The 12,391-nt window shown below is 45.5% G+C and overlaps 1 protein-coding gene across 1 annotated transcript in view; it reads right to left on the bottom strand.

Moving 5' to 3' along the window:
• The window catches only part of sorcs3 (sortilin related VPS10 domain containing receptor 3), a 204,037-nt gene extending 192,363 nt beyond the window's left edge, over nt 1-11,674 (bottom strand). The window contains exon 1 of the mRNA XM_035402854.1: nt 10,621-11,674. Within this exon, the coding sequence (XP_035258745.1) occupies nt 10,621-11,325 (705 nt within the window). The 5' untranslated portion in view covers nt 11,326-11,674. The remainder of the gene's footprint in view (nt 1-10,620) is intronic.
• Nucleotides 11,675-12,391: the final 717 nt, after the last annotated feature.

Genomic DNA, 12,391 nt, shown 5'->3' on the forward strand with positions numbered 1-12,391 from the left:
TTGTGCCATGAATAATTAAAAGCGCAGTTCAACCAAATTTATTCAAAACGCTTCCGAGTTTTTTTTTTCTTCCTTCTTGTCGTTGTTGTTTGTTTCTTCTCGTTTTACAAGACGGTAAACAGCAGCCTTGCGGAAGCGCCTGTGCGAACTCCGTTCGGGAGCGCTCTGACGAGCAGACTCTCTCTGGGTTCTTCCGCAGTCACAGCGGAGAGGCGGGAAGTGCAGGCAAGGCGTCACCCACGCGAGCGACTTCAAAAAAACACGCCATCGCTAGAATCTTTCCCCCTATTAAAATAAAGATGCTTACGCCACACGTTTCTCCGGTAATGGGGACGTTTAAGCGAGCTGCTATCATTAAAATCTAAATTGAAAAAAAGGGAGGTTGTTGATAAAGTTAATGCCCCAGATCCAAGGTTTTTTTTTTTTTTTTTTTTTTTTTTTTTTTTTTTAATGGTGACCAGGAGCCTTTTTCATAGTTGATCTGCGAGATCATTTTAATTAGAACAATGTGCTAATTGATTGCGGTTCCCGGGGGTTGTAGTACGTCAACATTCGCGCGCGTCGGCTGCAGCTACAGTCGCAATATGACGCCCGCTGGCCCGACGGCTTGGGGGAGAGAGGAGGTATCTCTCTCTTCCCGGCGAGGGCATCATTTCTTATTCATTTGCGTTCCCTGACGCGTTCCATCTTTTTTGAAACAGCAAGAGAAATACATTAAGAATACTCCATTTCCCCGTTGAGCTGGTGCAGCGGAAGACGAGATGGTTGAAGAGTGAGCCGGTCCACGGTCTTGGCGGTTCTCCACTGGAGCGGGCACGTCGCACAGAACAACCAGGAGTGAAAACACTAAAACTTATTTTTAGTTCATATACCTGCACCGGCCAAAACACAGACATAGTATTATTTTTTTATGTCTACGATGTCTAACCTTTCACTTTAAAAAAAGGCATTAAAAAACTGTTCTGGATTTTCTCGTGAAATGTGATGTCCCTAAAAATGGCCACGTTCCGACTAGTTTGGTGAAGAAAATTCAAACCCTTCCAGGTTCCATGGTCTGGAGGCCTATGTAGTCTAAAGTATCTGGACACCCCTTGGTCTGGGGCTGTTTTTCATGGTTGGGGCTTAGTTCCCCTTAGTTGCAGCGAAGGCAAATCTTAATGCTACGGCATGCAATCACATTCTAGATGATTCGGTGCCTCCCCAAAGGTTTAGGGAAGGGCCTTTGCTGTTTCAGCATGACAATGTCCCCGGGCACACAGCGAGGTCCATATAGAAATGGTTTTGTTGAGAACGGTGTGGAAGAGCTTGACTGGCCTGCACAGAGCCCTGACCTCAACCCCATCTAATGCCTTTGGGATCAACTGGAAAGCCAACTGCTAGCCAGGTCTAATCATCCAATCAGTGCCCGACCACACTACTGCACTTCTGGGTAAATGGAAGCAAATCCCCTGCAGCAATGCTCCAACATCTAGTGTAAAGCCTTCCCAGAAGAGTGGAGGTTGTTATAGCAGCAAAGGGTGGACCTACTCCATATTAATGCCCATAATTTTTGATGAGATGTTGGATGTCAGGTGTCCCATGTAGTGTATACACGAGTTTCTCTGATGCTCTGACATTTGGTTAATTGACACCAATGCGTGAGTGAGATGAGATGATGATGATGATGATGAGGATGATGATGATGCAATGAGAACCTCTCCACTGTAATCAAAAAACTGAAAAAGGTCAGGGCTAAAGTACGATACCACATGACTCGCAACAAAAATAAGCCACGCTTCACAGTTTTCTTCTTCTTCTTCTTCTTCTCCCATAACATCTTCAGTCCCATGAAAAAAAATAGAGTCACTGGAACAGTAGCTTCATTCAAAACACGACACAGCTTACGGAATTCTGAGTGAACTTGAAAGGGGACCCGGTTCAGACACGAAGGAATTCGGGTCGAAGAGAGACGGATACTGGACTACAGGGTTGGAACTGTCAGTGACTTTGGAAGAGACACGTTTTAAAAAAGAAACACAGAAGAACATATACAACGTGCCCGGAATATAATGCACGTAGAACTTTAGTTTTCCGGAGCCACCACTGAACTAATTGATACAGTTGTTATGCCCTGGGAGATGGTGAGATCTGCAGCTTACAGAATGATTCCTGCAAGTTATTTCACAGAAACAAGGGATTCTGGGCATTTTCCAAAAAACTGAGCTGGTACAAATTAAGTTTTGTTTTTTTGTTTTTTTCCCTATCGCATAATGCATAAATCTCAAATTTGTTTTCTGTGTCGCTGCGGCTGTTGCTTCAATCACGCGTTTATAAAAGATAACGTTTTTCTCCCTGAGCCTTCGACAGAAATTATTTCCGTGGACAATTCCGCGACAGAAGTAAACAAGAGGAACGGGACCGCCGCGCTCGACGGAGACTGAATTTCAAACGCCGCGTCCCAAGGACGCGGCGCGCGTCCCGCGGAATACAGGATGTTCATGGATTTTCTGAACATAGACGGATTTGTTCCTCCCGTTTCCACTTCAGAAATTCTGCTCCCTCAGCTCTCGCCGCTCGGCCGAGCGAGTTTCTCTCTCTCTCTCTCACTCACACGCGCGGGCGCTCTCAACGCTCCTTCAGGAGGACTCAACAGGAAGACCCGCTAATGCGCCGCGCTGATGTTCAATACAACAGCTCACCTTACGAAAACTAAACTAAACGTGACAGCGCGTCTAAATATGAAATCCAAAATATAAGGAATGCGCATTCGACGGAATGCACCGCAAGGACTGGAAAATATTTCAACCATAGTCACTTTTAGATACCACTGTAAACACATACAGTATGGCCAAAATGTTCTATAATGCCACATAATGTAACAAAATGGCACAGCAAGCAAGATAAAAGAACGTGTTTAAAAGTTGCAACAATTTCAGAAATTAATTAGTGTTTTGGATGTATATTTGTATGTGTAGAAATATGAATTTACATTACATTACATTTTATTTGACACTTTCGTCCGCAGTTTTTACAGGCATTTAGCAGACGCTCTTATCCAGAGTGACTTGCACAACTTTTTACACAGCATTTACATGCATCCATTTACACAGCAGGGTATATACTGAAGCAATGCAGGTTAAGTACCTTGCTGAAGGGTACCTGGGAATTGACCTCTGACCTTTCAGTTGCAAAGCCAGTTCCTTTCCCATTATACTCCACTGCCGCATTTTATTCAATTTATTGGGCCATTTATAGCATATATGTTGAATGAAACCGCTATTCGATAAAATAGCTCTTGTGATGGAGAAAAAAAACACAAAGGGCAAAGGAATGGGAAATGACCTTCTTTTCCCCAAACTCCACTGCCTGTGAAACTGTGAAATCCACTGAACCAAAGCCACGTCAACACCCTCCCCGGGTTCACCCGCCCTTTTTGAAAGACACACACTTTTTTTTTTGGGTTGCATTTAACGGGACAAAAATAAAGGACCCCGATTCTCTCTCTCCCCGCGCCCAGCGCAGAAATAATCCCCCGCTCACTTACGTGTGGCGGGGCGCCACGGAAACGGCATTCAAGTCGCAACGAGCGAGGAAGAGCCGGGAAACAAATGAGTAAACACTAATTAGAAGAAGAAGTGAGCCCCCTGAATGGATAAATAATTTACAACGCCCGCGATCCTCTTCCACGGCAGCCAGCCACGATTAGAGGGTAAATAAGCGGAGGCTTAATAATCCATTAGCATCTCTAAATTAAAGAAAAGGATCCAAGGGTTGGGGGAAAGACAAGTCTAAACACGCCCCCCCTGCCCCCCTGCCCCCCCCCCTCCTTTGTGTACTTTCTAAATCACATCAGTCTCTGGAGCCAAGCAGTGTTAAGGTATGCCAACATGGCTCTCCACAGACTTGCAAAGCTTGTGTTTCGCACACAGCTACCGTTTGTGCGGAAACCTGGTTTGGGCCTACATGATATTGCCAGTAGAAATTGTTTTACTTGACACTTCTTTCAAAACCCAAACAAATCATGAGACCGCTCTTCACATGAAAGACTTCTTCAAACCCTATGCTTTTCACACAGTACCGTTTCTCTTCACTTCATTTTTTACTGAATCACTCTCAAACTCTTTCAACTCTCTCAGTACCAAAAAAATAATTTAAAAATCTAACTGTTGATTTGCATATGGAATGTGCCGGCAAAGCGATCGGCACAAGCAATTTAAATGGAGGCCCAGGGAGGGGGCGGCCCGATCCATTTCAGCCTGACAGGAATGGCTTATGGCTTTACAAAATCTTCCTCTCAATGTGGATCAGAGAGAGAGGGAGAGAGAGAGAGAGAGAGAGAGGGGGGGGGGGGGAGAGAGAGAGAGAGAGAGGGATGGGGGGAGAGAGAGAGAGAGAGAGAGGGACGGGGGGGAGAGAGAGAGAGAGAGAGAGAGAGAGGGGGGAGAGAGAGAGAGAGAGGGAGGGAGATAGGGAGGGAGAGAGAGGGGTGGGAGAGAGGGAGGGGACAGAGAGATGGAGTGAGAGGGGGGAAGAGCAAAAGAGAAAGATGGAGAGAGAGAGAGAGAGAGAGTGAATGAGAGAGCAAGAGAGAGTCGGAGCAGGTAAACATTAGCAGAATTTCCGTTGGTTATCCCAGGATTTGTAAGCAGTAGGTCTCATTGAGCAGAATAAATTGGTCCATCTAAATTCTGCTCGTATTGCATTGCATCATCATTTTTTTTCCCCCTCAGCAGATGTTCCCATCCTTGGCAACTCGCAGGGCTACTTCTTCTCCATTTGTGCAAGTGGACATTTACTATAATAATTTGTGTCTTAGCACATTTCATGCACGTACAGTGGTGTAGCAATACATCACCCGAGATATGTACTTGCAACCTTTTGCTTAAAAAACTCAAGTTCCAGAACCATTAGACCACTTTGCACCCCACAAAAGCATAATGATTTGCTAACAGAAGGCATTTCCATCGATTGTGTGGGATAAAAATCACCTCTGTATTGCAGCAGACAGCAGTACGCTATGATACATACCGTTGTTAAAAACTCTGCTGTGGTGCCTTAACCCTCTCACAGCACAGAGCCAGTCGTATCCATCCCAAACTGTGTGTTGCAAAATGCTGAAAATGCCACTCACTGTAAAGTAAAAATAACCATAAACACATTGTCCCCTGTCCATAAACTCACTGTCCATAAGCACACTGTCCATAAATAGCATGCGTTCTCTGGGGCGAAATACCTGGGCCCAGGAAAAAAAATATTTACCATAAGTTCACTGACCTTTGCCCCCCCCTCCCCTCCCTCCACCAGGCCCTGGGACACTATACCCGGTTGCCCCCCACCCTCCACCCCACCCCCCACCCACCCCTCTGACAGCGGCCCTGTGTGCCCAGATCAAATCTTTCCCTACGAGCCCCAGAGAGAGAGAGAGAGAGAGAGAGAGAGAGTGAGAGAGAGCGAGAGAGAGAGAGAGAGAGAGAGAGAGAGAGAGAGAGAGAGAGAGAGAGAGAGAGAGAGAGAGGGAGAGAGGGAGAGAGAGAGAGGGGGAGAGCGCGCTGCCGGAGTCACTCTGGAACAATGCTGATGTAATTATACCCGGCCGTCACCAGGAGAGGCTGAAACGGCGAGCCGGGCGGGCGGGCAGGCGGGCAGGCGGGCAGGCGGGCAGGCGGGCAGGCGGGCGGGCGGGCGGGCGGGCGGGCGGGCGGGCGGGCAGGCGGGCAGGCGGGCAGGCGGGCAGGCGGGCAGGCGGGCGCGCGGGCAGGCGGGCAGGCGGGCAGGCGGGCACGCGGGCAGGCGGGCAGGCGGGCAGGCGGGCAGGCGGGCAGGCGGGCGCGCCGAGCTGAGTCTCCACAGCTGCTCGCCTTCAACCTCCAGCGCCCGTTAAACAGAGGACCGGGGGCCCCGGCGCCCCCCCCCCCCGTCCGTGAGCGGTTAATTCATCATCCGCAAAATCAGGAGCCCGACGCGATGAAGACGAAGCGCCGCGCCGCGCCGAGACGGGGGGGGGGGGGGGGGTATGGGGGGGCGGTGAAACACGCTCCAGCGCACGGTCCCGCACTCGGGGGAAGAACAACCTCAAAATGGACGCCTCGGTTCTCCGGGGGTAATTATCGGGAGATTAACAGCCCGGGGCCCGACAGAGCAGTCAGACGACGACGTCCCCCCCAAAAAAAAAACCGCGACAGCTATCGCTTCAGGGTTATGGAACAAGTTTATACGGCACGACTAAATGATTTCAGACAAGTGCTGAGTGCATTATTTCATTAACGCAGGAAACTAAACGAGGCGAGAAAAAAAAAAAAAAAAAAACACCCAGCTCGACGAGCGAACGGAGCGTGTGAAACATCGAGAGAAAAGGCCGAGGGCTTCGCGTAAACGACCCAACGCAGTTGGGTTCATCTCGTCTGCCTAAATGACGATTCAGTCTTCTATGCCCACGCATTGTGGATGAAGTGATGCAAAAAATAAATAAATAAATAAGTAACTCCATTGAAGACAGTGGCCGCAAATGATGGCTGTAGGTCAGACCAGAGTACAGTACCGTGTCCAGACACACAAGGGGAAGAGACACAGAGCCCAGAACACACTCTCAGAGCAGCAGCCAGAGCTGTTTTTATGATGTAGACTCCCTCTGAGTAAAGTCCCTGATACTGTCTCTGCGTTATTACTATTTCAGCTGCCTCTTTGTCATGCATTTTTGATTTTCCATCCAGCCGGGATGCACTTTGATGCATGCGGTATTCACACACACACACACACACACACACACACACACATATATATACACGCACACTCACACACACACACTCGCACACCACACACACACATACACACACACATATATACATTCACTCGCACTCACACACTCACACACCGCACACACACACATACATGCATGCATACACGCACATAGACACACACACACTCGCACTCACACACTCGCATATACACACACACATATGAATGATAACATGGAATGTAGATAATGTAGCCAACAAAATGAATCCCCTTAGTTAATACACATTTCAGCCAGTCTGCGCGATTGTTTAAGGAAATCTAAAATGGTTACCCAAAATTTTCAATAAAGAGCGATAAGTGTTCATATGCAAATATATTGTTCTCTAGCTGTGTCTGCTAGCCATCGAATTAATATAGTAATGTATGGCATATGCACTGTTTGCCAGCTGTGTCAGCTATCTACCTCAAAGGCTACCTTGCTGTATTTGTTCAGGGTGTTAAGCTGATATTAGTTCTTGGCCTTTACTGTTCTTTACATATATCAGGGAAATATTTGGAATTGTTAGTAATTATATGCGCAGGTCTCTTTTTAAGGAAGGTAGATAGTTGGCTAGACAGCTACATTCAGTGCCCAAGCTTGCTAGCCTGCTCATATTACAGAACAGGAGGCAAATAAGGGCATCTATAAAGTAAACTGGGGAATACTGATGGTAGTTTCAATAGACCCTGGGTAGCTACCTCTGTGACAGTTCACCTATGATGTAGAGAGGGGATTGCTACTGCTCACTTAGGGAGTGTTTATGTTTCCGTCTTCCAGATGAGACGTTAAACCGAGGTCCTGACTCACTGCGGTCATTAAAGACCCCATGACACTTGTCGCAAAGAGTTAGGGGTTCCCCGGTGTCCTGGCTAAATTCCCCACCTGACTCTCTCAAACCTGCCACCTAAACATCCCCTGATTTAATTGCCTAAAAAAGTTATCTCCCTCTCCACCTTAGCTAATGTGTGGTGAGCGTTCTGGCGCAAAATGGCTGCCGTGCATCGCCCAGGTGGGTGCCACACATTGGTGGTGGTGGGTGAGGTGAGTTCCCACTCATCACTGTAAAGCACTCTGAGCGTTTGGAAAAAGTGCTACATAAATGCAATGATTCATTCATTCATTCATTCATTCATTCCACTATTTGATATGCATATTTCACATTAGCTAATGACCAGCCGAACCATGAACCCGATACTAGCTCATCAACTAGCAAGCAGGAGGTCACTGTGCTTACGATCCAACCTGTTCTTTCTTTCTTGCTGTTCAGCTCCATCAACCCAGTCGATTGCTTTCAGCTACATGTTGCTTTTTTCCCTGTATCCTGTATACCTTCATGGGTACCATAATAAAATAGCAACATTTGTTGTGTTTCTGTTATTATTTACTTGGCAATCAACGACACGTCACCCCATTCTCCACAATGTCAGCTGCTGCTGCTGCAGCATGGATTTCAATGGTGGCTATACATGTGTTTGCACTTCATCTACAGAAGCCAGCTCCACTCCTGGAGAGAGGAGAGAGAGGAATGGCAACTCTGCTGCCATTGCAGCCAATTGATTCCCATAGTCGTAGGAGAGGCACGTGCAGCAAAAAAACGTCAGAAGGGAAATACAAGGGAGAGAAGCACACACAAATGTACTGCAAGTGTGAAGACAATGACTAAGTACTGCCCATAAAATTCTCCTGTCCTGCATAATATCCACCCTTAGGCAACCATTCATATGCAGTTTTGAAAAAAAAGAGTACTGACTTATTACATTATGTAAACATTTTTGTCCTTATTATACAGTAACATCCATTGACTTATAACAAGAGAGCTTCAAGTGCAACAACTTTTCAAAGCACTGTTTCATACCCTTTCTGCGAATTTAAAAAAAAACTGCACCCTGATTTTCATATCCAACGTATCATTTAGGAGTTTGTATCCAACATTGCAAGGCACTCAATGTACACACGAGCACCCTGAACAAAATAAATCCAGTAACACAAAGCATGAAATATACTTCTTTGCATGGCTGTTTTGAGGAAAATGTCTTGGAAAAAAGTCTGTGAATGTCTGTGACTGCTTTTTGAAATGCAAGCATGCATTTAATGTGCAAGCAAAACTTAAATAATTAAACTTGTTGTGTTTTAATATTGTGAAAATCTATCTAGTATATCTGTGCATGGGCTGCTTCACAGGAGAGCCAAAGCAACCATGAACTTGGGGAGATGTGATACTGGAATTATAATGCAAGGCAAACTTTGGGGTTCGAGGACCTTGTCTTAAGGACATCTGTTTGGTTCAGAAAGCTTTTAGGCAAAAAGGCCTTAGAAAGCTTTTATTTGGTACAGAAAAAGTCTCGCACACAGAAGGGCACAGTTACTCTGACACAGACATCCAGTTGTTTGGTGCTCAAGAAAACACAATTAGCAACCTACAAAAGCACTCACAGCCTACATGTTATCACATATTCATTGGGTACATTCAACCCGTTTTGCATAATTACTTTAACATTATGAAATGCACAGAGGCTAATGTGTCGCTTCACTCAAATCAGAAACTTGTTTTGATTGTTCCCGTGGTTACAATGTGCAATAAGCGCCATTTCCAGTACAATACATTAACTCCTATTGTTTTCCAGCTCTCCGAAAGACCAGGCAAACGGGTACACTGCAGACACTTGATTTGAATACACTTTCGAGTACTGCACTCCACCTTTTGGATTATCTGTGTAAGTGCAATGCTATAGTAATTGTCTACTCGAATCAGAAATGCTCCTGTGAATTATTCTGAGCGTAAGGGCAGGTCTTTGAAATACCTGAGACTTCCGTCTCGAGGAGGGAATTCATTAACAAAAGCCGTTCGACAACAAGATGTTATGGTTAAGAAAAAAATTGTTAAAAAGCAAAGTGTATTACAGTTTAATTGAACTTAATGTTTCATTTTGGCATTGATACATAAATGTTGAGTATAACATTAATCAAGAAGTGGCCAACTATCACACATTTTAGTCATTATTTTGCATATACCGTATCCAACGCCATTAAATCATAGTGTAGATGCGTTTTCAATGAGTTTCTCACAGTTGGCAAGATATGTAAACTTTTTGTTACTATATACTGATTTTTAATGTATGTCATTTATGGGGAAACCGAAACATTTCGTCGATGAGGTTTTCTTGTTATTTTAATTCATATGAACAAATCAAGAAAGAACGTGAGTTTTTCCCTAGTGATTTCATTTTACAAGCATAAACAGTTGGCAGAAATTGTGTCACCAAAATATGTACAGTCCTATCTAATCAACTAAATAGAACGCAGAAAAAAATCGGATCCAATGCAATGATTTGATCATTTAGTCCTAGGAATATCCCCCCCAAAAAAACAGAAAATGTTCATAATAAAGAATGTATCGGAGTTGCCTTTTGACTAAAAACAAACCGATAAACTGAGAGTGAGTAGTTCTAAGAGGCGATTTCTGGCTGGCGTGAAACAATGCAGCTGTACACTGTGGCGCGAGGGAGCTGCCGCAGACTTTGAGTGTGCGCATCGCCGCAATTTGCCGGGGAATAACTAAGCACGATTTCCTATCTTTTTTTTTAAGTGATTCAGTGGGGATAACAAGAATTTGTCTGTACCGCTGAAGCAAAATTGGGCTTTTGGACACTGTAATGCAGTAGGCTACAACAGAATGTGTAGCCTAGCTACACCTGTTACTGTTTTTGGAGAGAGGGAAAATACACGATAGAGAAGCACATTCGTTTTACAAAGTGCAGTCTAGAGCTGGGGGAATCTAGATTTTTTTTTCTGGTTATGTGTACTTGGGTTTGGGAAACTATTACTGGCGTAATCCAATCCATAGAAAATAAATTACGGGGACTTACACTGCTGTTGTGGCCAGACCAGAACACCATTGCCTGATTGTGAGCGGAATCTCCCGTCAAGGCGAAAGTGGTGCTGATCAGTTTCGGCTCGTCTTGTCTCGGATTCTGCACTTTTCCATCATCCCTGTTCCACCTCAATTCGGGCCTGCTTAGTCTCTCTCCGTCCAGCAACGAACCTGTGATTCTGTCATCCGACGGCGCTCCGTCGCGAAGGGCGCTACCGCTTTTCACCCCTTCGTTCAACTCGGATAGTTCTGGTCCACTCCGCTTTTGCCTTTGAATCGTATCCTTAGAATCAATCTCGCTTAATTTGTTCCCCTCCGTGATCGTTTCGTAATTGGATCGTGCTACTTTTTCACTGACCTGAGGTGAACTATCGGGGGATACGTTCATGTCAACTCCATCCATGCTTACATCCTTATCCGATTCCTTCATATCCTCGGCAAAATCCTCTGCTCCGACAGCAACTCCTGTCTCAGAGCTAAGGTCTGTGGGTCGCTGAGATTCCTTGCGGATATCTTTTAGAAGTGTCGCTCGCCTCTCCACTAAGTCCACGCGCTTGTCCAGTTGTAATTCCTCCCGGTTTATTTTAACGGGCGAACCGCACGATGCGCAAGTTATCTCAGCCTCGACAATTATCTGAATTTGAGCGGAGATCAGAAGCCAGGTACATAGAGCTAAGTGCAAGCCAACCCCAGTATCCATCGTTGTGGTAGAGATTGAGGAATGTTATCCGAAAACCTTTTTTAACGATTGAGGAACTAAGCAACTCCTCTTAAGTACAGAGATCGGTAGCGTAGCCTGTTGTTGCCTGGGATTTTTTAGAAAAGTGCTTTTCAGCCAAACTGTTCACGTTCCAGGAGCTGATCAAGTGTGCTACCACGTAGGGGAGGAGCTGAATCGAAGCCAATCTGCCGAAGCTGCGCCCGGAAGAGAGAGAGAGAGAGAGAGAGAGAGAGGAGAGAGAGAGAGAGAGAGAGCGAGAGAGAGATCAAAGGAGTCCTGCCGTAGTTGCGTGAAAATAATAATTGTTCTGCGAATACTTCCGAAATCTGAATAGCCTAGTCTAGGCTAGATGAAGCACTCCGTTTCGAGTCCGCAGTTGATCAATTGCCAAGACAGATGTAGTAGCCTACACCGAATATCGATGACGTCCCGCATATTACTAATGTTTTACAAATCGGAGGGGGGGGGGGGGGGGGGGTGGCAAATTATTCTGCTGAACAGGATGAGCTTTCGGTCTGTGCATCATTGATAGAAGCACGCTATAACCCAGATTTTAAAAAATAAATAGCCTGCAAATGCGAAAGTGCGGGTTCTGAAATAAAACGAAGTGGTTTTTAGTTTTTTTGTTAGATTTGCGCGTATGTTTTTTCACTGCTGATTTGAGCTTCTGATGAGTATTCGGCTATGTGTGGCGCAATACAGCAATGATACTTTACTGTACGCCTGAATCTTTTCAAGCGGTGACCCCCGTTCACACTAATTATGAATCCTATGTAGCTGGTCAAAGGTGCAATGATGTAAATTAAGATTGTGTTTTTTTTCCGCAGTTGGGTGAAAGCACGCGTATTTTCGAATGCGATTGTTCCCTATAACGCAGAGAACATATCGGGAGCTCGGCTGATGCGCCTGTGTACTACTGATCACAACGATTTCTGATACCAGTGATTACAATCTATTTCGTCACAATGTGTAGGCTAGTGTGATTATAAAATATTTAAGTGACGGCAATAGCCTCACTGTAAACTCTACAACGCTCACGCCATAT

This window comes from Anguilla anguilla, chromosome 2 (genome assembly GCF_013347855.1).
Source record: "Anguilla anguilla isolate fAngAng1 chromosome 2, fAngAng1.pri, whole genome shotgun sequence".
Lineage (NCBI taxonomy): Eukaryota > Metazoa > Chordata > Actinopteri > Anguilliformes > Anguillidae > Anguilla > Anguilla anguilla.